This window comes from Neopelma chrysocephalum, unplaced genomic scaffold (assembly GCF_003984885.1).
Source record: "Neopelma chrysocephalum unplaced genomic scaffold, ASM398488v2 Primary Assembly neopelma1_75, whole genome shotgun sequence".
NCBI lineage: Eukaryota > Metazoa > Chordata > Aves > Passeriformes > Pipridae > Neopelma > Neopelma chrysocephalum.
The window spans coordinates 14040247-14066038 of NW_020897736.1; the positions used below are offsets into that span (position 1 = coordinate 14040247).

At 53.2% G+C, this 25792-nt stretch overlaps 1 protein-coding gene across 1 annotated transcript in view; it reads right to left on the reverse strand.

The window, feature by feature from the left end:
• Positions 1-1237: 1237 nt before the first annotated feature.
• Positions 1238-25792, reverse strand: part of ITGA11 (integrin subunit alpha 11) — a 46274-nt gene continuing 21719 nt past the window's right edge. The window contains exons 5-30 of the mRNA XM_027688239.1: positions 25225-25339; positions 23634-23761; positions 22883-23031; positions 21851-21995; positions 20969-21134; positions 19594-19664; positions 18984-19128; positions 17354-17502; positions 17016-17156; positions 15989-16192; positions 15239-15369; positions 14490-14656; positions 12003-12145; positions 11081-11191; positions 10795-10880; positions 9649-9856; positions 7941-8039; positions 6547-6623; positions 5720-5809; positions 4487-4577; positions 4279-4392; positions 3538-3624; positions 3239-3349; positions 2719-2814; positions 2188-2301; positions 1238-1921 (exon numbers count right to left, since the gene is read on the reverse strand). Coding sequence (XP_027544040.1) covers positions 1850-1921; positions 2188-2301; positions 2719-2814; positions 3239-3349; positions 3538-3624; positions 4279-4392; positions 4487-4577; positions 5720-5809; positions 6547-6623; positions 7941-8039; positions 9649-9856; positions 10795-10880; positions 11081-11191; positions 12003-12145; positions 14490-14656; positions 15239-15369; positions 15989-16192; positions 17016-17156; positions 17354-17502; positions 18984-19128; positions 19594-19664; positions 20969-21134; positions 21851-21995; positions 22883-23031; positions 23634-23761; positions 25225-25339 — 3210 coding nt within the window. The 3' untranslated portion in view covers positions 1238-1849. The remainder of the gene's footprint in view (positions 1922-2187; positions 2302-2718; positions 2815-3238; positions 3350-3537; positions 3625-4278; positions 4393-4486; positions 4578-5719; positions 5810-6546; positions 6624-7940; positions 8040-9648; positions 9857-10794; positions 10881-11080; positions 11192-12002; positions 12146-14489; positions 14657-15238; positions 15370-15988; positions 16193-17015; positions 17157-17353; positions 17503-18983; positions 19129-19593; positions 19665-20968; positions 21135-21850; positions 21996-22882; positions 23032-23633; positions 23762-25224; positions 25340-25792) is intronic.

Below are 25792 nucleotides of genomic sequence, written 5' to 3' on the forward strand. Positions count from 1 at the left end.
ATATATACTGAGTACACAAATATATATAATATATACTGTATATAGTACATAGATACATATATACACATATATGCTATATGTAGTACATAAATATATATAGTATATATTATAGTACAGAAATACATATACATATATACTATATAATATATATATTACTACTATATACTATATATGGTACTATATACTAAATGTATATATATTACTCTAGTAGAGTACATATATATATGTGTGTGTATTTATATATATTGAAACATACATATACATGCATATATGAAACTTATAACACACCTGTATAACATGCATAATACACCCACATATAGATAAAATATATTTCTCTATATATATTTTATACATACACAGACATACATACATAAATGGGATCCTGCCCCTTCCTTGCTGACCTCCAGCCCTTTTCCTTGGTGTCCCAGGTATCCCAAGGCTGGGAAGGAGGGAAGAAGGGAGCGTGTGAGGGCCTCCAAGGGCTGAGGCACTCCCAGAGGCCCAGGCACCCCCCTGCTCCCTACACTGGGATTTGGGATCTCCAGGGTATCCCTGCACCCCCGCCAGACCACCCTGACCCCAGTCAGCCAGAAACCCAGGCACGAAGAATTCCCACTCCAGGTGGGAATGCCAACAATGAAAAATCTCATTTGGGTTTTTTTTTGCCCCCATTTTATACCATATTTGGGGCCGATTCTGCAGCGAATCTTCCTCAGGGCTCACAAAGGTGCATCTCTGGCTGCTCATCCCAGCTGAGAGCATCCCTTTGAAAACAGGTTGGAAAAACCTCCCATCCCACAATAAATCAGTGGTGGAAAAAAAGGTCAGAGCCCCCGGTCCTGCCCTGAATCCCAGAGGGATGAGAACACCCTCCTCATACCCAGCCAAGTAATCGGGAATTGAGTTGGCAGAGAAGGAGAAACAGAGCCTGGGTGGTTTTAAAATACCTTTATTTTTAATCCTTAAAAAATACCACGACAATATTTCACAACCTCCGTTCCACATCCTGCAGACATCTGCTCGCTTTCCATCCATAAAATTAATATTAGCATAAATAATTCTGGGATGCACAAGGACACTTTGCTGTCCAACAGCACCAATCAGCTGCTTTTGGGGGGAAACCAGGTATGTACAGATATGATACATGTGAGGGCCCTCCTGGCCACGAGCTCTCCCAAACTGCTCCCCTGGGAGAAAAAACACATCAAACTGCTTTGAATTCCTTTTTTTTTTTTTAATCTTTTATTTTTTTTTTTCCTCTCCTTTCCTTCGACAGGTAAATATTTTTAGAATAATTATGTACAGCTGGACGCCGGAGATTTGCATTAAGGTGCTTTAACTCGCTCTCGTTTCAACTCAGTGCATTCAGAAGGCGGCAAATTAAAAATCTCCACCTAATTACTCCCATTAACGAAGGCAGTTTGAGAGCCGTGGCCAGCAAAGCCCAGGGAATGCTACAGCCGCGCCACAGGAATGAGCAATCCTCGGGTTTTTTATGGATATTGTTATTTTAAGGAGTTTTGAGGCCCCGTGGTTTGTCCCAGCCCACGGGGACACGTCGTGTTGGTGGCCCCTTGTCCCCGTGTCACTGCCACCTCGTTGCAGACCCAGCTCGAAGCTCCTCTTGCCGCGGCATGAAGAGGTTTGGGTTTGTTGGGTTTTTTTGGTGTGTTTAAGGGTGTTTTTTGGCTTTTAGACCCGTTCAGGTGATGTCACACAAAGGGGTGTTCTCTCCTCTCGATGCAAACCCAAGCTCAGCCCCCAAATCCCTCGGTATCGAGGTGACCTCCTGCTCCGGAGCTGGCGAGGGGCTGGGAGGGGGCACGGGGGGCTCCTGGCCCTGGCAGCGTCATTCCAGCCCCATGGAATTCTGCTCCCTCTCCGCCGCTCGCCTGCGGCTCCCGCTCTTAAAAAATCCCAGCTGTGGGGAGGAAAGGGAAACAAAACCCCTGTTATCTCAGGGCATTGCTGGGAAGTGTTTTTCCCTTAATGGGATATCTCCAGGAGGTTTAGACCCTGGATATAGAAAATATGGAAGAGGAAAGAGGTTGGAGGAGCTTTTGGTGATTCCTGGTGGTGCTGAGGCGCTCGGGGGGGTGTGGACATGGAGCTGTGGGGCCAAGGGGTCTGTCCATGCTCGGGGGTCTCCACTGAGCCCCCAACACACGTGGCTTGGGGGCTGCTCACCTTCCAGAGCGCGAGGACGAGCAGGGCCAGGAGCAGGAGACCTCCTAAGGTGCTCCCCAGGATGATCCAGATGGGGATGTGCGACTCCTCAGGCTTGGAGATCTCAAATGTGATCTGCGAGGAGACAACAACAAAGGTGATCCATGAGGAGAGAGCACCAAATGAGATCTGTGAGGGGACAACACCAAAGGTGGTCTGTGAGAACACCAAATGAGATCTGTGAGGAGAGAGCACCAAACCATGCTGGGGCTGCAGGGCAGGGATGGAGGGGATGGGCGGGATTGTGGGAATACTGAGCACCCCCAGCTTTGGGAGTCCTGCACCCTTGACTTGGCTCAGGTTTTCCCTCCTGAATCCGGTGGTTCCAGGGCTGGAGCTGCCTGGCTCCGACCGCAACAGCACCGAGTTCCTCCAGGCTCTGCAGAGCTCAGTGCCTGGTGTGGGTCATTCCAGCCCTTCTGCCAAGCACTTTTCCCACTGGGATCAGAGCAGGGTGTTGGAGTATCCCAAAGCTCTGGATCCAGGGCTCACCTGGCGACTGGGATCCTCCTCCCGGAAGACGAAGGGGCTCCCGAAGCGTCGCTGGAGAGCGGCGTTTGTGGTGAGCTTCAGTGACTTGAACTTCAGCTGCACAAAGAGGGGCTGGAGATGAGCATCACGCCTGGCAGAGGACCCACCACCCCAGGGGGTGCCCCCCTCCCTGGCTTTGCTCCCCCCCGGCTTTGCATCCCTCGGGAATGCTGCGTGCCCCTCCGTGGGGGAGGAGGATGCAGGTCAAGCAAAGAATGTAGCTGAATGACAGCAAAAAGGGCTTCTTAAATGAATTAAATTTGTATTAATTAATTAACTAATTATGAGATTAAATTCCAGCTGTGTGGGATGCTGCATGCACACACCAATGGAATATTGTGGGCTTTGGAAACAAAAATCACCCCACACGTCTGGGCTTAATGAGAGGGAAGGAATTGTGGGATAGGAAGAAAAACCGGCATTTTTGGGATGTGAGGGCTCCTTTGGGGGATTTCTCCTCAAAATCCACATGTCCACTTACTGCTTTCAGAGACTTCATCCACAGATTGCCATGCAAGTGCAAGTTCATCTCCTCGTTGGGGGCTAATTTCACGTGGCAGTCGATGGAAACCACGTCAGAGTTGCTGTGGTTCTGCAGGGGGAGAGCTTTGTGGGGTGGGGGGAAAACCCTCTGGGATCTGGCACACTGAGGGAAGTGACAACCAGACCCTTGTGCCTGTCCTCCCCCGTGGCCGTGGGGCATCCCTGCTCCAGGGTTTTCCCTCAGTTTTGGGGGCAGCCCAGCCCCGGGATGCAGGATCAGCCCCATGGGGTGTGTACCAGGTGTGGGGTGTGGGTCAGGTCCTCCTCGGCTGGGGTCCTCCGGTAGTCAGTGGTGTTCCCCCAGATGTTGCAGGTCGTGTTCTCCTGGGGGAGAAGCCCAGGCATGGACACAGGGACCACAGGGACCACTCCCTGTGTCCTGCCCTGAGCTCCCATCCTGGGGAAACTGCGGGTCCCGTCTACCCCCGGGCTTTTATGGCGCTGGGATTGCATTGGGATTGAGTCCTGGCATCCCACTTGAATTAATTCCAGGGGTTTGTGCCTGGCAGAGAGGCCCAGCCAGGATTCCAGCCACGTGTGCTGGGGTGTCACCGGTGGCACGGGGACTTTGCCAGAGCTGCAGCACCAAACACTCCCATCGAGGCCAAATCCACCCATAAACACACTGTCCCCGTGCCAGGCTCCATCCATGGGCTCGGGATGCTCCGGGATCTGCTCCCAGCCCTCACACCCCTTCAATGCTCGCTCAAGCCCAGAGTTCACCCCAGGCACAGGGATCCCAGACCCTCAGGAATTCACTGCACGCTGGAGAGAGGTTTAGCTCAGAGAAATATTTGGACTAAACCCTTTGGCCACATCCCTCTTCCATGTTTCCAGCCAAGGGAATGCAAAAGGGAAGGGCCTGGGTGGGAACCAAGGCTGTCCAGGCAGGTGTTGCAAAAGAGACAGATCATGGCATTCCTCCACCCCCATCCCTGTGCAGAAGGGACCCTGGATTGGGATGCAATCCCATCCTACCTGGTCCAGCAGGAAGTCAGTGAGGAGCAGGAGGCGGTTGCCTGCCCGGGTGGCCACAGGGACGGTGATCCTGATGGTCACCCCCTCCACAGGGAAGAAGCCCAGGTTCTGCAGCTGGCAGGGGAGAGGACAGGGATGTGACCGTGGCACATCCCACCTCCGGGATGGCACCTGGGGGTCCCTCAGCTGGTTGGAGCCCCCTCCTCACCTTGAAGGTGCAGTGGAAGGGGGGGCCGATGCTGTCGTATCTCTCCAGGGAGCTGTTGGACCTGATCTCATAATAGTCCAGGCTCGACGTCCTGTCGTGACAGGGGATGACAAGTTGTGAGCTGGGCTTGCAATGAAGCACCCCAGCACCCCCAGCCCCTCCACAGGAAGGGCTTGAGGTCCTCCTGGCTCCATTTGGGATGGAAACCAGTGCCCGACTCCACCTCGTGCCAAAAGAAAGGGGGATTTTAATGCTCCTGTAGGACTTTCCCTTCCTTTGTAGGATTTTCTTGCCTTTTTAATAAAACAGAGACATTGAAGGCCCTGGCTGGGAGTTTGAGTGTCATGTGTGAACCAGAGGAGGTAAATCAATCTCTCTTTTGCAGCTGGAGAGGAGGGAAAGGAGTCAGGAGCATCCAAAGGGTCCCGTGGGATCCCGTCCAGGAGCACCTGCGATGGGACACGTGCTTGCCCATGTCATGACACGGGACACGTGGCCCCAAATCCCCACATTCTTTGCAGTTATTTCCCCCTTATTTCACCTCAAGGTTCCCAAATTTGATATTTTTTGGAGCTGTTCTTTCCCTCCAAGTTTTCCCTTGGAAAAGAACGTTTCTGATATTTGTTAAGAGGAGAATCCCCTCACTCCCCATAAATCCTGAGTATTAAAGTGGTTTTATTTTCAGTGTCTTAGGCCAAAAAAACCCCAAAAATATAAAATGACTGAAGGTCTCAAAAATCTCCTAAGGATTACAGTGAGCAGTGCCAGGGAATGTGCTTCTGGGGTCCATGATTTTTCCTATCATCAGGTTAATAAATTACTTGTGCCTTCACCCCTTGCTCTCCCAGACTTTAGTTACTGGTGATTCCACACATCCCTCAGCTGAGCTTCTCTCCCATGCCTTTAGTGGGATGGCAAAAGGCCCAGACACTGGAAACACCTGTTATGGACATTATTACCCACAATAAGTACTTTTTATTCCCTTAGAAAATTGCCCTCACACCTCTTTAATAACACTCGTGCCTCTAAATGTGGTGAGAACACAGCACCTCGTCGCTGGTGATTTTTATAAGGGATGTCCCTGATTTTATGGGCCCTTCAGCCCCTGTTTCTAAAAGAGATTCCCCAAATTAAAGCTCTGTTTTAATGCAGCTCCCCCCACCTGGTTTTTCCCGAGGGACACTCTGAAACCTGGGACCTCTCAGGAGCTGCAGCCCCTTCCCAAACACACACCTGGTGAAGAGCAGGTCGGCCTCGTACTTGAGGTGGAAGTTGAGGTGGGCAAAGTTGTCCTCCTTGGTGCTCTCCTTCTCCTCACTGTCACTGCAAGGGCAGCAGGGCCAGAGGGGGTGAGGCAGGAACCTGATGCCCTCTGATATTTTTTTTGGGGGGGGGGGTCATAGGAAGGGGAAGGGCTGAACTCCTGCTTTTTGGTCAAAGTGTAAAGATAAGCAATTTTATTCTGTGATTTTTTAAGATTAGAGAGAGGTGTCACGCCCAGCAGCCTCTGAGTGGTGCAGGTGAATCCTCCTCTGCTCTAATAACTGATGAAAATTGAAAAGAAAATATTAATCTGTAGTGAAATTTCACTTTCCTGTTGGAAATCTTTCCCTGTGCAGGAAGGGTGAGTAAGGAGAATTTTGAGCTGTTTTTCCTGGGAAATATTTGCAGAGAGAGGGTAGATGAGAAAGCAGCACTGGCTGGAGATCCAGCAGAGCCTGGTAGGGACTGCACAGCCTCACACACACGGGAAAATGATGGATATAAATATATAGATAATAAAAATAGCCTGATTTGTGAGCACAGGGATGGAAATCAGGTTTCCTTGTGGGTATTCCCTTGGTAAAGCCTCCAGGTTGCTCCAGGATGCTCCATCCCCAGAAGTGTCCAAGGCCAGGTTGGGCAGGGCTTGGAGCAACCTGGGATAATGGAATGTGTCCCTGTCCGTGGCAGGGGGTGGCACTGGATGGGCTTTGAGGTCCCTTCCAACCCAAACCTTCCAGGATTCCGTGATCCCGTTGCCCCCACAGAGATGTTCGCGGCAGAAAGCCACCACTGACCTGCTGGCAATCATGTAGATCTCCATGTTCTCCAAGAATACCGACTTGCTGAATTCAAAATCCAGGCGAAAAGCTACCTGTGGAGTGGGAAACAGAGTGGAGAAAACATCAGGGGGAAAAAAATCCCCCCGGAGGGACGTGGGACTCCGGGTGAGAGCATCGCCGTGATCCCAACAGGAGACCGTGCTGGGTTTGAGCAGAGCCTTTCCAGGGAGAGAGGAGGATTTGCAGGATTTATTTCAGCCCCTTCTGCTGCATTTGCTTCCCCCTGAGGCTGGAGAAGGGAGCAGCTATCCTTTGGAAGGGGATCCCTCCCGGGGAGCGGCAGCGAGAGGCCGCTGCGCTCGCTCCATCTGTGGCCCGGGGGAGGCAGCCGAGAGAGCCAACAACAATAAAATGTGATAAATGTCACATCTGCAGCCTGTGGCAATGACCTCAAACTGTCTGGGACAGCACAGCTGACTATAATATTAAAGCTCCTGCTGCTCTGGGGCCAAATTTCCATTTCCAGCTTGTCTTTGTTTTGGCAGGACCTGCAGTACCTGGTGCCACGCAGATGCATTCCCAGCCCCCCCCCCGAGGTCGTGGGGAGCTGGGCTGGAGCTCCTCGGGCAGCCACAGGCATCTGAGAGGGCTTTTTTGGGAGCTCAAAAGCCAAGAGAGGTGCCTGGAGCTCATTCATCATCATCAAACTTCTGACAAGGAAAAGCTTCAGGCAGATACAGGAGCTAGGGAGATTTTATCTCCACGTCACACTCGTGTTGGCCACTCTTCCCACGAGGGTGCAGGGTGGGATTTCACATGGGTCCCCAGTGGCTGCATCTCCTCACTTTTCCTTCCCACCTTATTGCTGCATTTGATCTTTGCAGAGGGCTTTATGTGGTATAAAAACAATGCTCACGGGACCTGAGCTCATCCTGGGTGCTGGGAACCACTGGGAGCTGTGGTTCAGAGGATGCCACCAGGCCAAGGGGGCTTGGACAGGCTCAGAGCAGGGTCCAGAGGCACCTCAGAGCAAGGAAAACCAATCAGGCAGGGAAGGGTGACAGCTTCCTCCTCATCCTCATGGAGCACCAGGGAAGTCACCATCAGTGGTTTGAAGCCAACATTAAATTGCTGCAAAGGCCTGGAGTCCAATTCTGTGACCTGGAGGAGCTGAGTTTGATTCTGGGGCTCTCCCAGCATCAAGGCAGCATCCCAACCATCCCTAACACACCTTTCAAACTCCAACAAAGGGCAGAGAAAGAGAAGAAACCAAATATTTGTCTTTTTAAAGCCACTTTCCAAGCTGCCCAGCCCACGGATGGACGGGAGTGACCCCGTGGGCAGGGCGGGGGCAGAGGGCTCCTGTCCCACAGATGAAGCCTCAGGTGGGCAGGAGGGGACATCCTTACCTTGGCCTTGGCTCTGAAGAAGGGGTAGCTGACGTTGCACACCCTCTTGTTGGGGTGCCTGTCGTCGGTCGTGCAGTCAATGTTGACGTCGGTGTCGTCCTAAAATGGGACACAAAATGTCCATGACCTTGGAATGAGCCCCATGACCCAGCTCCTCATGAGAGCAGGAAACACATCCATGGGGCTCAAAGTGGGCTTTAACTTTGGGAAAAACAACCAACCAACCAGGCAACAAAACAACAAAATGACAAAGTAATGAATGGGAATCCTTCCCATGCATTCTTTGATATTTCTGGAGAGGGGCATTTCTAGCAAACAACTTCCAGCTTTCTGATTTAAATCCTCTTTATGAATGTAACTACAGCAGTGAATGAATGAGCCCAATTGTTCTTGGCACTCTAATCGGGAAGGAGAAGATTTTCCTGGGATGAGGAGTCACCAGGAAGCACCAAGGGATAACAGGAGTTAGTTTTCTGCATGGCCACCAGCTGAACCGTGGTATTTAATTTCCTCATCTCAACAATTACATTCCTGCTGCTGGAACACCTTCCATGTCTCCAGGCCACTGCAAAGCCCAATCCCAGGTGGAATGGGAAGGGAAGGGATGGGACACCAACCCTGCTCTGCCTCCTCTGCAGCCCTACAAGAGGTTGTAGCCTGGTTGTGAGCAGGTGTCCACCCTCACCATGAGACAATGAGCTATTCCAGCTTTTATCCCTGGGTTAGACCCCTTGAGGGTCTCAGTTGGAGCTGCTGCCACCGGACAAGTCCTGCCCAGGAGCCAAAACATTGCAACCTTGGCAGCCACCAGCAGCAGCCTGGAGCTTTCTCCCACTCCTCTGCTGAGATTAGGGACTTTTTAGGGCCACAGCTACTTTTTATTTACCTGACACATCCATCCATCCCCCGGGGTTGGCAATTTGCTGATGTCTGAGGAGCAGCAGCCAGGACCCCTTGAGCAGTGGTGCTTCCATAACCAGCTGCAAATATTTCCTACAACCACTGCTGCACGGGGCTTTCTGTCACCCCCTCACTTAATGTGGAGCAAATCCCTCAAAAAATGCATTTCTCTTATTTTGTGGGCAGCGTGCCCCACAATTTTCCCTTGGCAAGGCCTGGAGGAAAACAGAGGCAGGAGATGGGATCTGTGGTGGGGATGAAATCATTGGGGGGGGGGATGAGGGAGGGCTCAGCAGCATCAGCACATTTCCCAAACCTCGCTGGGAAAACGGAGGAGTCACGTGGAGATCAAGAGGGTGGTGGGGGTGACATTTAGGGGAGGGTGGGAGTGGATGGGGCACAAGGGGCTCGTCCAGGGGGCAGCTGTAGAGAGGTGGCATCACACTGAGCTGTGACCACACTCCCATTATCAGCCCTTACTTCCAGGAGTTACATCTCAGCTGTAAAAATCCACCCCTGACAGGAACTTGGCCGCGGGCAGGGAGTATTTTTAAACTCCCGGAGTAGAAAAATAAAGAGGGGAAATAATTTCATCTGCCTTTGACCTTCTTTCAGGCTCTTAAAAACCTCCGTATTTCCAAAATAAAGAGCTGCAAGGGCCGTAAGTGCTTAGAAACTAAGCCCATAAACACGCCTGATTTATGAGGGATGGAGACACTTTTGGGCTCTGCTTTGGGACGCAGCTTCCTCCTCCGGCCAGGATTAGGAGAGCCCTTGGAAAGGGCTGGATTTCCCGTGGGAGCCTCACCTTGGGGATCAGGCTGGCCAGCTGCAGGTTCCTGGAGAAGGAGATGTTGAGGACGGTGCTGTAGGCGTTCTCCCCGCGGTTCTCCAGCGTGGCCTCCACGGCCACCCTCCTCCTGCCGCTCTCCAGGATGGACACGGAGGTGTCGAAGGACAGGCTGAAGGCCGAGCATTCCGGAGGGCCCCTCCGGAGCACCCGCCGGCAGAACTCCCTGAAACAGGGGGCATTCCCCAGGTTTTTATGCCCACACTGCACGGAAATCCCTGCTCTCCCTCTGCCCCCATGTGTTGCTATGGAAAGAGGGATCAAATTCCTCCTGTTTTGCTGGGGAGTTTTGGCTCCCTCAAACGTCGCCAGGAGGGCTCAGGACAGATGGGATGCGAGGAAGGAATAGATCCCATGCCATCAGCAAAGGGCTAGGCCAGGTTGCTCCAAGCCCCAGCCAACCTTGGACACTTCCAGGGATCCAGGGGCAACCACAGCTTCTCTGGCAAAACTGTGCCAGGGCCTCCCCACTCTCACAGCCAGGAATTCCTTCCCCATATCCCATCTAACCAACCCCTTGTCCTGTCCCTCCATCCCTTGTCCCCAGTCCCTCTCCAGCTCTCCTGGAGCCCCTTTAGGCCCTGGAAGGGGCTCTCAGCTCTCCCTGGAGCCTTCTCTTCTCCAGGTGAATCCCCCCAGCTCTCCCAGCCTGGCTCCAGAGCAGAGGGGCTCCAGCCCCCAGAGCATCTCCGTGGCCTCCTCTGGACTCACCAAATAACCTTTCAGAGCTCTTTAGCCAACGAGCTGTGGTGTGTAATTATTTCCTGTGCGTGAGTCAAGCCTGTAATTGCCAGGTGGGTAATGCCAGCCTTGCATTTATTCCCCCCCTGTTATTTACTGATTTGTCTCCCTGGGACTCATCACCATGGCACCAAATATTAGTTGTTTTTGCGGATTCCCTGGAAAAACACTGATTCATTCTAGACAGGGAGCAGGCAGAGGCTCAGAGAGCACCTCGTGGAGGGGTTGGATGAACCTTGTGGTGGTGCTGGGTGAAGGACCAGCTGCGATGTTGGAATTTAGAGAATGTGGGTTGGGGGTGGATTTTGGAGCCTCCCCCAGTTCGTGACACTGGTTGGAGGATGCTCTGGGTGATGTACTCACATGGCACTGGGGACATCACTCCTGGCGTCCAGGACCAGGTCAGGGACACAGTGCTCGTCCTCATTGCACCCATTCCAGAAAGGGACCTGAGGGGCACAACGGGAGCAGCTCAGGGACCATTTGTGCCCCAGGATGGGGACAGGGGTGGGGACCTCAGGCTGCAGCAGCGCCCAACCCCTCCTGTCACAGGACAGGTCAAGGTAAACAGCAAATGTTACGCCCAGAGACCAACCTGCTGAGCAGGTCCCTGACAAAAGGCCCCCTGGGAGGTGGGTGCTGCACCTACCGAGACTCTGAGGGAGGTGGGCCACCCATCATCCAGCATGGGGCCGTGCTCCGGGTGCTCCAGCTCGTAGTCGATTGAGAACGTCACCGGCTTCACGTAGTCCGCTGTGTCCTGGGGGTGGGAAGGGCCAGTGAGGAGGACAGGGCTGCTCCTGGGGAGGGGCAGGACCACAGGATGCCCCCTCAAGGGGGGACAGATCTGTCCTGCAGCCCCACCCGGGGCTCATCGGGTCAGTAATGAAGCTCCAGGAGCTCCCCAGGGGTGCAGAGGCACTCTGGGGTGAGATGCTTCTGGGGCTAAATCACAAGCTCCATCTCGAGCTCCAGCCTCAACCTTCCCAGAAGTTCACTGCAGTTCAGGCCAGGGCTTGGGGCCAGGCCAGTCTGGCAGCTCGGTCCTGCCTGGCCTCCACAATATTCTCATCATTCCCTGGGAATGTTTCATTCTGGCCAGGTTTGCACATCAGCTGCTCCCCGCGAGCGATGCAGAGGGATCCACCAGCTCTGCACCCAGGGGTGGGACCCTGATGGTTGGAGGGTGCAGGGGGTTAGCCCAGCAGGGACTGGCACTTGGTTCCTGATGGGAACCATGAGTGTTTTGGAGCGGGAGGAGCAGCCTGCCCCGGGGATCAGGAGTGCACGCCCTCCCCGAGGGCACGGCTCGTGGATCAGAGCACACACAGGCTGAGCCTCAATGAAGTCAGTGCCTGGGGACCCAGCAGCTGCCACGTGCTGGCAGCTCCATCCCTGACCACATCAAACCCAGCGGGAAGCGACCCAGGCTGCGGGATGACGCTCATTCCCAGCCCCGGGAAGCCTTTGAGGCTCCGACAACAACATCCCGGCGCGTCCCCACAGAGGAGAGCGCCTTCAGCGGGGCCGGCCGGGGAGGAGACCCCCACCTTGAGCTCCCCCAGACTCACCAGGACGTGGAAGGGGAGCCTCTGGCAGTGCTCCTGGCCGGCCGAAAGCAGCAGCCCCCTCTGTGCCGGCCGCTCGCCGCCCTCGTCCAGGTGAGCCCTCGGGGTGTAGCGGCGCTCGTCCAGCGTGGCGTTGAACCGCAGCCCTGCGGGGACAGAGGGGTCAGGGCTCTGCTGGGCTCACACATGGAGACACCACCTCAAAGGGTGGGCTCCTGTGCCCTGGGAGCAGCCTGGCAGGGAGCACACGGAGGGAAACAGCTGGGGCTGTTCAGCCTGGAGAAGAGGAGGTTCAGGGGAGACCTCCTCACTCTCTACAACTCCCTGACAGGAGGGTGTAGCCAGGTGGGGGTTGGTCTCTTTTCCCAGGCAACTCTCAGCAAGACAAGAGGGCTCGGTCTTCAGCTGTGCCAGGGGAGCTTTAGGTTGGATATTAGAAAGAATTTCTTTCCAGAGAGGGTGATCAGCCATTGGAATGGGCTGCCCAGGGAAGTGGTGGATTCTCCATCCCTGGAGGTGTTTAAGATGAGACTGGATGTGGCATCAGTGCCATGGGCTGGGAACCACAGCGGGGTTGGATCAAGGGTTGGACTTGATGATCTCAGAGGTCCCTTCCAACCCAGCTGATTCTATGATTCTACGATTCTACGAAACCTGGGAAGATCAGAGTGTGGCCAGCGCCGCCCGTTTCTGATGGACATTCCCGTTGGAATGCTGCTCTCCAGGAGGAGCTTTAGAAAGGCATTGTGGCGTTGACTGCCAGACACTGCTCTAAATCTGGGCAGGATGTACAATGATGTGCTCCCTTATGTTCACATGGAGGCCTGGAGCTGTTCTGGAGGTATCCAACCCCCCGCATGCTCCTGGCCTGGATGCCTTATGGAGATCGTTTGCTTCCTGCACTGCTGTTGGAAAGAGATTGAAGATTCCCAACCCAGTTCCAAGCAGGGTGGGATTTCATAGAACCACAGAATCCCAGAATGGTTTGTGTTGAAAGCACCTCAAAACCCATCTCGTTCCACCCCCAGGGACACCTTCCACTAGCCCAGGTTGATCCAAGCCCCATCCAACCTGGCCTTGGACACTCCCAGGGATCCAGGGGCAGCCACAGCTTCTCTGGGCAACCTGGGCCAGGGCCTCCCCATCCTCGCAGCCAGGAATTTCTTCCTAATATCCCATCTATCCCTACCCTCTGGCAGTGGGAAGCCATTCCCTGTGTCCTGTCCCTCCATCCCTTGTCCCCAGTCCCTCTCCAGCTCTCCTGGAGCCCCTTTAGGCCCTGGAAGGGGCTCTCAGGTCTCCCTGGAGCCTTCTCTTCTCCAGGTGAACCCCCCCAGCTCTCCCAGCCTGGCTCCAGAGCAGAGGGGCTCTCCCTACACCAGTGTGATGTAAAACATGGATAAGGAAGGAGGCACCATCAGCCCCATCCATGGGGTGGCTCTTCTGGGTGAAAAAAAGTGTAAAATCAAATAAATAAAGACAACCCCACTCAGCTTTTTATCCTGCGGGAGGAAAATGCGGGATTGGGCAGTACAAAACAAAACTCCTGCTCGGGGGGATGGGAGCTTTTCCTTTAGCTCTGTTCAGTTCCCGGTTTTCCTCTGACAGGGGATGAGCCACTCTCGCTTCCCCCGCGCCGCTGAGTCACCGGGAAGCATCCGGGGGGAGACTCGGGGTCACGGCAGCGTGTGGGGGTTTGATAGCAACGGCTTCCCAGAGATTCCCTCGGATATGAGGGAAAGCATGCACATGTGGTCGGCAGCTGTGTCCTGCTGCTGCAGGGGGAGGAGGGATGAGCTCTGTGGGACATGGGCCGGGCCCGGCCCCTCCTGCCCTGCCTGTGGAGACACCCCTGTCACACGTCCCACGGCACGGCAAAGCTCAGGGGAACAGGGGAGAGAAGGGGTTAAACACAGGGAAGGTTCATCCTTGGGGTGTTCCTTGGTAGAGCCACCATCCCTGCTACCCTCAGCCTGGACAGGGTCAAATCAGGGGGTGAACAGGGATGTGGCAGGTGGTGTCCAAATGCTTCTTGGGGACCCTCAGATGAGCTTAGGTGGTCAGAGCGTGGTGGTAACAGTGCCGTGGTCAGGGGTTTGATCCCACTCAATTAAGTGTTGGACTTGGTGATCCTTGTGGGTCCCTTCCAACTCAGAATATTCTGTGGGGCTTGTGAGGAACGTGCTCTCCTCCACACACGCCAGTGCCTTGAACCACAGACTCACAGGATCAGCTGGGTTGGAAAAGACCTCTGAGATCACCGAGTCCAACCTCTGACCCAGCCCCACCCTGTCACCCAGCCCATGGCACTGATGCCACCTCCAGTCTGTCCTTAAACACCTCCAGGGACGGCGACTCCACTCCCTCCCTGGGCAGCCCCTTCCAGTGCCCAAAAGGGTTTCCCTTGGCAGACTCCAGGTGCTGCCTTGGGGTTGGAGACCCAACCAAGGCACGGGCTGGGATTGTGCCCCAGGACAGCCGTGCCCTTACCCACAGTGGTCGTCTGGAAGCGGGCTGAGAGGAAGACGGCAGTGAAGCAGAGGAAGGCCGACATGCAGGTCGCGTCCTTCCCATTCCTCTTGCAGTCCTTGGTGAAGATGTTGATCTTGGGGGGCTCGAAGCGGATGCTGGCGTTGATCTGGACCACGCTCCGGGACCTGTGGGACCAGAACAGGTGGAGGGCTGAGCTGTGGCACGTCACCCTCACCCTACGAGTCTCCCCCACCTCCAGATTTGCACTTTTCACACCTTTTCACTCTTTTGCCCAATGTCAAGAAGATGCTGAGGAAGAGCAAAGGCCCCTTGTGTGAACATAGCACCCCACCTCAGCTGGGCACAGCCACCCTGTGTCTCAACAGCTTCAAGGGACTTTCCAAACGCTAATCAGTGTTCGAAAATATCCAATTATTGTTATAAAATAAGGCCAGAGGGAACCTGGGCAAATCACCACAAATCAATTGGGCTGGTTTGAAACTCCTGGAGAATGATGAACCCCTGAAGATGACGAAATTCAGTGCAAAAAAAAAAAAAACAACAAAACACCCTCTGGCATCTTTCTAGTGCCCAACAGGATTGAAACCCCAGAGTGAAAATTGAAACCCTGCAGACCCTCCCACCAGACAGGGGGTTGTTATTGTGGAAAGGCGGGTCAGATTGTTGGGAAATCAGTTCTGCCAGGAAAAATACGGGAAGGTTGCAGTGGGATTTGGGCAGAGGGTGCCCAGGGAGGCCCAGCTCACCAGAGCAGCACCGCGTTCCCCAGCGAGCCCACGGCCAGGTCCACGAGCCCGTCCTCGTTCAAGTCCAGCTGCCCGTGGATGCTGCACCCAAAATACATCAGGCCTGGAGCCAGGTCAGCAGCTGCAATCCTCTGAAAAGGAATGGGCACAGTCCAGGCTGGAACATCCCCTCCTGCCAAGGGTTTGCCGTGCCAACCTCCACCCCGCTGCTGAAGGATCCAAGGGATTGCACCAACCGTAAATTTCCAGGGAATGGGAGAATTTCTCTTTGGAGACACTATCCAGAGATTTCTGCTGAATTCACTCTGTGTAATTCCTGTCTCTCACAAGTGTGAGAAAGGAGTAAATAGCAATAAATTCTTTATTTATGTATTTATTTATAATTAATAAATAAATCTATAGCAATCCCTTGCACCAAGTGCTGAGCATCACCTCTAATTTCAAGCATGTTTTCCATACTTTATAGAATCATGGGATAATGCAGGTTGGAAAAGCCCTCTAAGGTTGCTGAGTTCAACCATTCCCAAAGCACTGCCAAGGCCACCACTAAATCACATCCCCAAGTGCCACACCCACAGGGATGGTGACTCCACTACTGCCCTGGGAAGGCTCTTCCAGGCCTTGAATTCCAATGAATGTCTCAGAAGAGGAAATATCTGGCCATAACAACTAACAATTCAATACTGCTCATGCTCCATCAGTCCTTAAAATGGTCATATATGACATAAAGGACCAGGACAAGGGAAGCACCTGCTTGTACTTCTTGAGGACGGTCTCTTGGAAGCCCAGGAAGATGTAAATGGCTCCCTGGTGTTCGTCCTCCAAGGGTGCCCCCACCACCAGGTCGTTGTAGCTGTCCTGGTTGAGGTCGGGCACGGCGGCGATGCAGGAGCCGAAGCGCGAGTTCTGGTAACTCTGCAGGTCCACAAGGGCTCCGCTGGGAACAAAGCGGCTCTGCTGGGCCAGCCAGAGAGAAAAGGGAGCAAAACAACCCCAAAACCATCAGCAGCAGCCTGGCAAGAGGAGGAGCCCCTCAAAGCAAGCAAACGAGACACATTAATCAATATGGGAGTGACGTTAATCAACGTGGGAGCGATTTCGCCGAGGAAGGAGGTGGGAGCACTGCTGGGGCTGTGGGAATGTCTGTGGGACACCTCCCTGGGGAGGGGTGAGCCCCTGAACCCCACACCAGCCCCATATCTGCTTTGCCTTCCTTTTATAACGTCCTACATAAATAATTGCATCAAATGTGTGGTTTAGGTACGGGGACCCCACTGCTCGGGGTGGGCTCTGCACCCTTGGGTGTAGAACATGACCTGCTTGCTGCCTGGAACCTCATGGATTTGGCTCAGAAACTGGATTTTGAGTCAGATTTGAGGGTGGCAGGAAAGCTGGTCCTGCCCCAGTGCACCAGCAAAGGGGACAGGGGTGGCACATGTCCCATCCCCAGAGCAGAGAGAGCGACTTTGCTGCTCCCAGAGCCCCATGCCCGGCTCAGCCCCTGGGTGCCCTTGGAGGCAACAGGTTTTGTGGGGGGTAAAGTGGATGGAGACATTTCTCCCAAGACACACCACGTTGTAAAGCCCCTGTTTTGAGCCCTGTGGGGCCCAGGAGCAGCAGGACCTCACTTTGCACCTCCAGGACCACCAGCGGGGATGGTGTTTGATGGGAGTTGGTGGGTGCACAAGGGAGAGAGGGGCACAAGGGGCACAGCTGCCACCACAGCACCCAAAAGGCTAATCTCCTGTTCCAAATCACCCCTGGTGCTGCCACGTACCTCCTGCAGGGTGTAGACGTAGACCTTGCCCCTCTCCCTGCCCTCGCTGAAGAACATGGGGGCTCCCACCAGCAGCACGTCGGTGACGCCGTCGCCGTTGACGTCCAGGGAGTTGATCTCGCTGCCGTAGTAGGAACCGATCTGGAGGAGACAGGAGAGGGTGGGAGCGATGCCACCCTCCCTCGTGGGGACATTCCAAGCCCTGCCCCTGCTCCAGCCCCGTGGTTTGAAGCTGTGGGTGCAGCGACAGCCGGGACACCCTCGGGACAGTTTGCAAGATGAAAGGGGAAGGTTGATTTTTCCAGGGGGATAAATCAGTGCAGCTTTCCTGGTTATACCTGCTCTCCTTTCAGGGCCTGGTGGATGGTGAGGTTCCTGTTGCTGTGCATGCTGAAGAGGATGACCTTCCCAGTGTGGTTGAACCTGGGAGCTCCCGCCACGTAAATCCGCTCGTGCTTGGTGGAAATGACGGAGGAGACGGTGTAACCTGGGCGGGGGGTGGGCACGGCATGAGAACTCCCAGGGTCAGCTTTCCATCAGCCCCCAGCTGGGGACACAGCTCTGGCCACTTCCCAGAGCGGGAAGCTTAGAAACGCAGATTTTTCCAAGGATAAAGTCACCTGGAGCAACCCCAGCGCCTCGGCCCTGGGCTTCGAGCCTCCTGCTCAGGTGCTGCCACACCTTGGGCAGCACTGCTGTGCCAGGAGTTTTGGCACTGCCTGGCAAACCTCACGTAAATCCTTCTTTCATCCAAGGTGAATCCAATTCCTGGACTTCAAAGTATTTTATTCCAGGGGTCACATCAAGTCAAACAAGCACCAGTGGGGTGCTGAGCGCCGGGAGTGCAGCTTCTACTGCTCCAATCCTTCGAGTCCCAGGAACACCAGGCAGGAAGGGCTTTGCTGATGGAAAATCTTGGTTTTCAACCCCAGCTCCAGGTTTCTGAACCTTCACACTCAAGTTTTAAATGCCACTTAAATTATTAGAAGTGAAACAGGTTGCCCAGAGAAGCTGTGGCTGCCCCTGGATCCCTGGAAGGGTCCAAGGCCAGGTTGGATGGGGCTTGGATCAACCTGGGCTAGTGGAAGGTGGCCCTGGTCATGGATCCTTCCAGGTCCCTTCCAACCCAAACCATTCCAGGATTCTATGAAACTCAAAGTTTCACCAACCACAAAACTGGATGGGATCACCTGGAATCACATCCAGTTGAATTTTGAGTATCTCCAGGGATTACTGGGGTTTACAAACCCCTTTTCCTGGTCACAGGCCTTACCTGGGGTCCCTGTTTCCCTAAATATTCCCCTTTTTGGTGGATACTCCTAAGCCAAACATCAGCTCTGAAACCCCCAGGTACTGATGCACCAGCATTTCCTTAATATTCCTGGATTTCTCACTCCAGACAGTGGGAAAGACAGAGCCCAGCTGAGCTCCCACACACTGCCACGGGCACCCCTTGAACGCAACTGGGACCCCAGGGATGTCCCACGTGTCCAGAGTCAGTCTGTGATCCCAGAGAAGAGCCCTGATGTGCTGGCAGGTGACCCCCCAGCATCCCACCCTGCAGGGCAGCCACAGCTCTGGAGAGAGGCTTCATTTTCCAAGCCAGGCGGATATTTTTTGCTGCAGCCACACATGGAACGGATTAACCCAGCAGGTATTTCCTCCCTAGGCATGAAATTCCATCTCTGCTTTTAAACCATTCCAGGAAGCTCTGTGGATGACCCGGGCTGGCTGTGGCTCAGCTGTTCCTGAATTTAAGTCCCTTTTGTGCTGCACACCAGGGTGGGAGCCGGGCTCTTCCCAGGTGAGGATGCTCCTGTGCCGTATCCCCGAGTGATCACACCCATGGGATCCCAGGCACAGAACCACACTGGCATTAGCCACCTTGGGAATATGCTGCTCTTCCCATTATTAAGCACAGAATCCTGAATTCCCCCCTGGCAGCACAACCCCATTCCCTTCTCTCACCTAAATACGCCCCGTGATTCTTCAGCTCCTCCGGGAACTCCTGGAGATAAGATTCCCTCAGGGGAATGACCTTCCCACTGCTGGTTTCCTTCAGGACAGCTCCATTCCAGTCGTAGGCTCCCACTGCCCCCAGTAGGATCCCGTCCTGTGGGAGAGCAGGGGGAGTTTGAGGGGATTTCTTGCCAGGTGGAGGCAATTCCCCCCCTCCCTTCCCATGCAGACCAAGGAAACCATTCCTCAAAGCACACCTGGAGAGCTGGAGGTTTTCCACCTGCTGGAATGACACTTCAGCCCTAGTTATATATTTTCAGAGTGCTTTTCCTCCCTAGGAAAACCCCTGGACAGAATTCCCTGCTGGCTTTTCTCTGGGCCCTGCCAGAGCCTTTGGGGTGGGGGAGTTGAGCATCCCCCTCCAGTGACAAGTGCTTTCCTCCACATCCCAGCACTTCCTTCCCAAGGCTTCATGGCATCAGGAGGAGCAGCTTATGCTCATGTGAGTGATTGAACATCATAATTATTAATTTGCCCCAAATCCCTGTCTCCCCCCTACAGAGGGTGGTGACAAACAGCACAAGGCAGGAGGAACAAAACCCCACATTTACTCTCTTACTTCCACAACGTGGGATGAAAATCCAGTCTGGGACATTTCCAGGCCAAAGGAGATCTCATTCTTGTTGGTTCCTTCGAAAAACAAAAGGGAATTTGTGGTGAATGGAGAGTTTTGTTTCCTGGGGGGGTCTTTGGTGGGTTGGGGTGGGATGAGGACAAAGGAGCTCAGTTGACACAAATCCCAATCACAGAACCATGGAATGGTTTGGGTTGGAAGGGACCTTAAAGCCCATCCAGTCCCACCCCCTGCCATGGGCAGGGACACCTCACACTAGCCCAGGTTGTTCCAAATCCCATCCAACCTGGCCTTGGACACTTCCAGGGATCCAGGGGCAGCCACAGCTTCTCTGGGCAACCTGGGCCAGGGCCTCCCCACCCTCACAGCCAGGAATTCCTTCCCAATCTCCCATCTCTCCCTGCCCTCTGACAGTGGGAAGCCATTCCCTGTGTGCTGTCCCTCCATCCCTTGTCCCCAGTCCCTCTCCAGCTCTCCTGGAGCCCCTTTAGCCCCTGGAAGGGGCTCAGGTTTCCCTGGATCTTTCTCTCCTCCAGGTGAACAATCCCAGGTCTCCAGAGCAGAGGGGCTTGGAGCAGCAGCTCCAGCAACCCCACGCCCTTCTTATGATCCTATTTCTCCCTAAGTCACCCCAATCACCCAAACTCCTGCTGTTAACAAACTAGGAGCTCTGTTGTGGTGTCAGTTCTCCCTTTCCCAGCTGCAGGATCACACAAAAATGTGGATTTCAGAGGTTTTTGCTTCATAAATGCAACTGGGAGAAGCTCTTCCACAGGGAAGCATCAGGCTGGCTGGACTGGCAAACTGGTGGAGAGTTTGTGAAACTGGTCAAACTGGTTTGACCCAAATTCCCCCAAACCTAAAATGTTTAATTTCCAGTGCAAGCCCCCCATCTTCTGTTTCAATTGCTCATCCCAGGCTGCACTTTTCCTATGAAATTTAGATAAATTCAGTTTTGGAGACCGACAAACTTGTCAAAAGGCAGACTGAGGTGCTGACATTTAGAACAGAAATATTTCCTGATATTTAATTTCGGCCAATAAACCAGCAACCCCAACATTATTCCCATATTTCCAAGGTTTGCTATAAATGCCAAAGCCACCACAGCTGCCGTGCCCAGAATGAGGGGTGTCCTTTGGAGGAGAAGGGATCTGTGCTCCTGACACTCCAGGGGTGCAAACCACTCAAAATAAAGATATTTCTTTCTATATGAAGCCATTCCAAGTGTGATTTTAGGTTCTGTATTGAACAGATGTTGAGGAACCCCTGATGTGACTCTGCCAAATTTAGCAAACAGAAGATGAACAGCACATTTGCAGCCTGGGTTGGCTGGGAGGTGTCAGGGAGGAGCATCACTCACCTTCCAAGCTAAATATCCTTTCTCCCAGAGCATCCACAATGTCCTTGAGTGCTGCCTCATCCGTGACATTGAAGAAATGTTTGTCGTCGGGGTCGCTCGCTATGAATTTGATCTCGTTCAAAAAGGCCTCGGGGTTGATTCCTCTTCTGTTGTAGTAACCTAAGACCTGGGTTGGGATAGAAATTCAGGACTCAGGGGTTTTCATAGATTCATCAATCCCAGGATGGTTTGGGCTGGAAGGGACCTTATATATCTCATCTTGTTCCAAACTCTGCCATGGGTAGGGACACCCCAGGAAAAGGGGTTTGTAAGCCCTGATAATCCCTGGAGATACTCAAAATTTCATTGGGTGTGATTCCAGCTGATCCCATCCAGTTTCATGGTTGGCTATACTTTGAGTTTCATAGAATCCTGGAATGGTTTGGGTTGGAAGGGATCTTAAAGCTTATCTTGTTCCCACGCCCTGCCATGGGCAGGGCCACCTTCCACTATCCCAGGTTGCTCCAAGTTCATCAAAACTGGCCTTGGACACTTCCAGGGATGGGGCAGCCACAGCTGCAATTTTCACACGATGGATAGAACCATCCCAAAGCCCCTGAGGGGTGGCCATATGGAAGGATTCCCCATCCTTGACATCTGATACCCGTCCCACTGTGGGACCAAACCCTGGAGCTGCTGCAGTTCCTCCAGGCTGGACACCCCCCGTACAATTTGGGGTCCTGCCTTTCCCTGACCTGCTCCAGCAGCTCAATCCAGAGCTGAGCATCCCATCCCACTGCAAAAGCAGGATCAGCAACAGGGATCCCTAGAGACACACTGGGAAAGGTCGTGTTGGGGTTCACCGGGCACCCCCTCTCACTGCCCGTTTGTGCCCCCACTCACCGCCACTGCGTATCTGGTGACATTGTCCCTCTCGCTGTCCTCGATCACCTTCTCCAGGTCTGGGCTGTCGTGGGACTCTCCATCTGTGATGACAATCATTACTCTCTTTGCCCCTTTCCGGCCACCTTTCTGAAACGCTTCCGAGCTGCAAGTGAAGAGATGCCCTGGGTTGCTCAGCCCTGCCAGGAGGGTTCTGGTGCCACCCCTGCCCCACTGCCCACCTTGAACCCCCCCTGGGATAGGGCAGGACCATCAGGAAATGTTTTAGGATGTTAAAAGAGGATTTTTCCATGGGTGGAGGTGGCTTCTCGCAGGAGAGGGGCCTTAATTCAGCAAAACCGGGCGAGAGGAGACGCCCTCAAGTGGTGCCAGGGGAGGTTTAGTTTGGGTATTACAGAAAATTTCTTCACCCAAAGGGTGGGCAGACACTGGCACGGCTGCCCAGGGCAGTGGTGGAGTCCCCATCCCTGCAGGGATTTAGCAGACATGTGGATGTGGCCCCTGGGGACGTGGGTGAGTGGTGGGAGCGGCAGCGCTGGGTCAATAGTTGATTATTGATCTTTGACACCTTTTCCAACCAGGATTCCACGATTCTGTGAAAACGCCCTCAATTTGCAATGGGAATAACTGGTTGGGATGTGGCAAAAAAAAGCAGGAGCAGGGATTTGTCCCTGACAAGGGAGAAGATGGAGCTGTGGGTCATGGCTGCAACAAGTTCTCGGGTACCCTACAGTGCCTGGGGTTGCATTTTGGGGGCTGAGAGCTCAGCTCTGGGTGCTTTCAGAAAGAGGATACAATTCCAGAGTCTGCCTCTGTTCCTTCCTTCTGCTCCAGCTCCAACTGGGGGCAGAGCAGTTTTACAGAACATCGTTTTTAAAGCATTAATTGAGGACCAAACCCCTTTGCAAAAACATTTTTGGTCTGGTGGTATCACCCACTTGCTAAGCAGTGAGGAAAAGTGAAGGCAGGGGGAGGGAAGACAAAGAAATGGTGATTTAAAAGTTGTGGAAGAGGAAAGGCAGAGGTTTTTACCGAGCAAACTCTATCCCATAGGCAGTCCTGGTCTCTGTGCCTCCTCTCTGCTCTATGTGACTGGCAGCTGCCACCACGTCTTTTACAGACCTGTAGTCATTTAAATGAAACTCATGGACAACATCTTCTCCATACTGAACAACTCCGACCTGGGGATTAAGGGAATATCACAAAGGATGCCAACAACCCCCCCACAATGAGCTTTGTCAACCACACACAACCACCACCACTAACATTCCATTTTTCTGTCCCCATTAGCCCCAGATTTCCCTCTCTGAGGCCACTAAAAATGCTCAGTTTTATTTCTCTCACCCCTGCCCTGCTCTGAAGGTTTGGGGTCATGCCCCAGTGTGGACCCACAGCATCTCTGGTGGGACCAAACTGGGGTTATTTGTGCAAATTGTTGGGGATATCCCTGCCCAAATCCCAGCCCAAATCCACATCCAAATCCCTGCTCAAATCCCTGTCCAAATCAGCCCACAATTACTAATAGGAAGAGGATGGGGAGCTCTTCACAGATGGAACATGCTGCCTACATTTCCATAGGGTCTGTGCCTGTTGGGATGTGAGGTGTGAGCTCTCATTCAGGGACATCAATGGGAGAATTATTTCCATGGAATGAATTAAAACCCCTCATGTTTTGTGCCAAATTAGGCCACATTTCCAGCAAAGGGACCTTGAGAAGCCCCATGAGCAGGGCTGGGGGACTCTGTGTGACACAGGGGGACACACAGGTTGTGCAGGGTCTTACTTGGATCTGGCCGGGACCGATATAAAACTTTTTCAAGATGTTTATCAGGAAGTGCTGGACTTCAACCCAGGGGTAGATGCTGTTGGATCCATCCAGAACGATGATGATGTCCATGTAGGTCTGGCATCCTGTGGAAAATACAAGGTGTTATTGAGGCACCTCAGTGGTGCTCATGAAGGGGAGATTTACAGCTTCACTCCCAGTCAGGTACTTGCTCTGATGATTTATTTGAAAACAAAGCTGATTTCAATCCTTCAGAAAGAGCTCTGGGCTCCAGCAAGGTGGAGAGAAGCCACAAGAATCCTCTCTGCTGAGAAAAAAATGGGATCACTTTCTAAGAATAACACTCAATGGCATCTTCTCTGATTCAGATTCGGGCTTTTATCCGGTCTAACATAATTCCACACTTCAAAGAGCAGCGGGATCCGGCCCCTGCTCTCCCCACAGCCCATGCCTTGCTCCTGAGTCACTGCTCAGCCCTGCCTGCTCTCCCAGCCAACACCAGCCGGGCATTTCCTCCCTTCCCATTAAATCCTCAGCGAAGAGGCAGCCAAAAAAACCCCAGTGAGGACCCCAGGGCTCGGCTCTGCAGCACGAGCCATGGAGGATTCAGGCAGCAGAGTGGTTTTTCAGTGGGGAAAATTGCTCAGCATCGTCTCTGTTTTGCTTACATTTTATAACTTCCCTTGGAAAAGGGGCAGAAAAGCAGATGCTGCTTTTTTCCAGGGGCTTTCACGGGTTAGAGCATCGACAGATTTGAGTCACCCACCATGGGTCACTCCATCACTGTGGTCCTCGGCTGAGTGTCACCATCCCAATCTCAGTCTCACCCTGGAAACCAGGGAAAGGAGCTGACCCCCTGCATCCCCCTTACTAAATGACAACACCTTCTAAACCTCCCTAAAATCCCAATTACCCTTTGCAGAAGGGCTAAAACACCTCCTGGCCATGAAGAGGGAAGTGACACTGAGAATTTGGTGGTGGGCTCTTGCCTCTACTGCCTTGACCACCCCAAAGTCCCATTTTCCCAAGCCCCTCTCTGTTCCACGGGAATTAATCCACGCCAGAGGGGTGACGGAGATTGGGAATCAAATCCTGTGCCCAGCTGGGAAAAGGAGCTTCCAGGAGCCCTGACAGTGCAGGACAGGCTTCTGCAATTCCTCCCACCCTCAGGAAAGCCAGGGAGCTTTTTCAAGACCTCAAAAATAAAATCACGTCTCCAAATGTACAAATTCGGGCCAACCCCTTTCTCTCCCAGTCAATGAGAGCTTTGTTCTGTGCGGCCAAGACTGAATTCTTTCCCTATTTTGCCTTCTGATAAAATATTCTGGATACTTTTATCCCTGGCTTTGGGAAGAAGAAGGTATTTTTTGTCTTCCCTGGGTGTCAATCAGGAGGGAAATGTTTCCCAGATGTCCGTGGACGTGACCCCCCCTTGGAATCACTTCCCTGCAGCCACTTCCTCCACTCTCCTGCCTTTCCTAATCCCTGACATGGTTTGTTCTCTGCCTGGGGCCGGAGGGATCAGGGATCTGGAGGCTCCCTCTGCCTCCAGAGCCGGGTTTGGAGCTGAGGGCAGTTGGGTTCTCACTCTGCAGAGCCGGAGCCACCGTCCTGGAGAACCTGAAGTTGGAGTTGACGCGGGAGCACATTCCTGTGGTGTAGTAGGAGCTCCCGCACTCGTGGGACCAGAGAGGGCTGCAGGCCTGGGGGGAAAATCGGGATGGGGTTAAAACTGGCACTTCTTCCTTGATGGGTTGTCCTCTCCTGCAGCATCTTTTTCCCCATAGAAGGTGTTTTTTTTTTGAACTCTTTAGTGCATGAAACAAGGAATCGTGGGGTGGTTTGGCTGGGAGGGACCTTAAAGCCCATCCAGTGCCACCCCCTGACACGGGCAGGGACATCTTCCACCAGCCAAGGTTGCTCCAAGCCCTGCCCAACCTGGCCTTGGACACTTCCAGGCATGGGGAGTCCACAATAGAAATATATATATATAAAAAAATATATATTTTATATATATATATATAATATATACACATATATATATATCGGCGTGTGTATATGTGTCTCTCTCTCTCTGTATGTATATTTATATTATTATTACTATATGTGTATGCATTTTTATACATAATAGAATAGATATAATTAATATATATTAT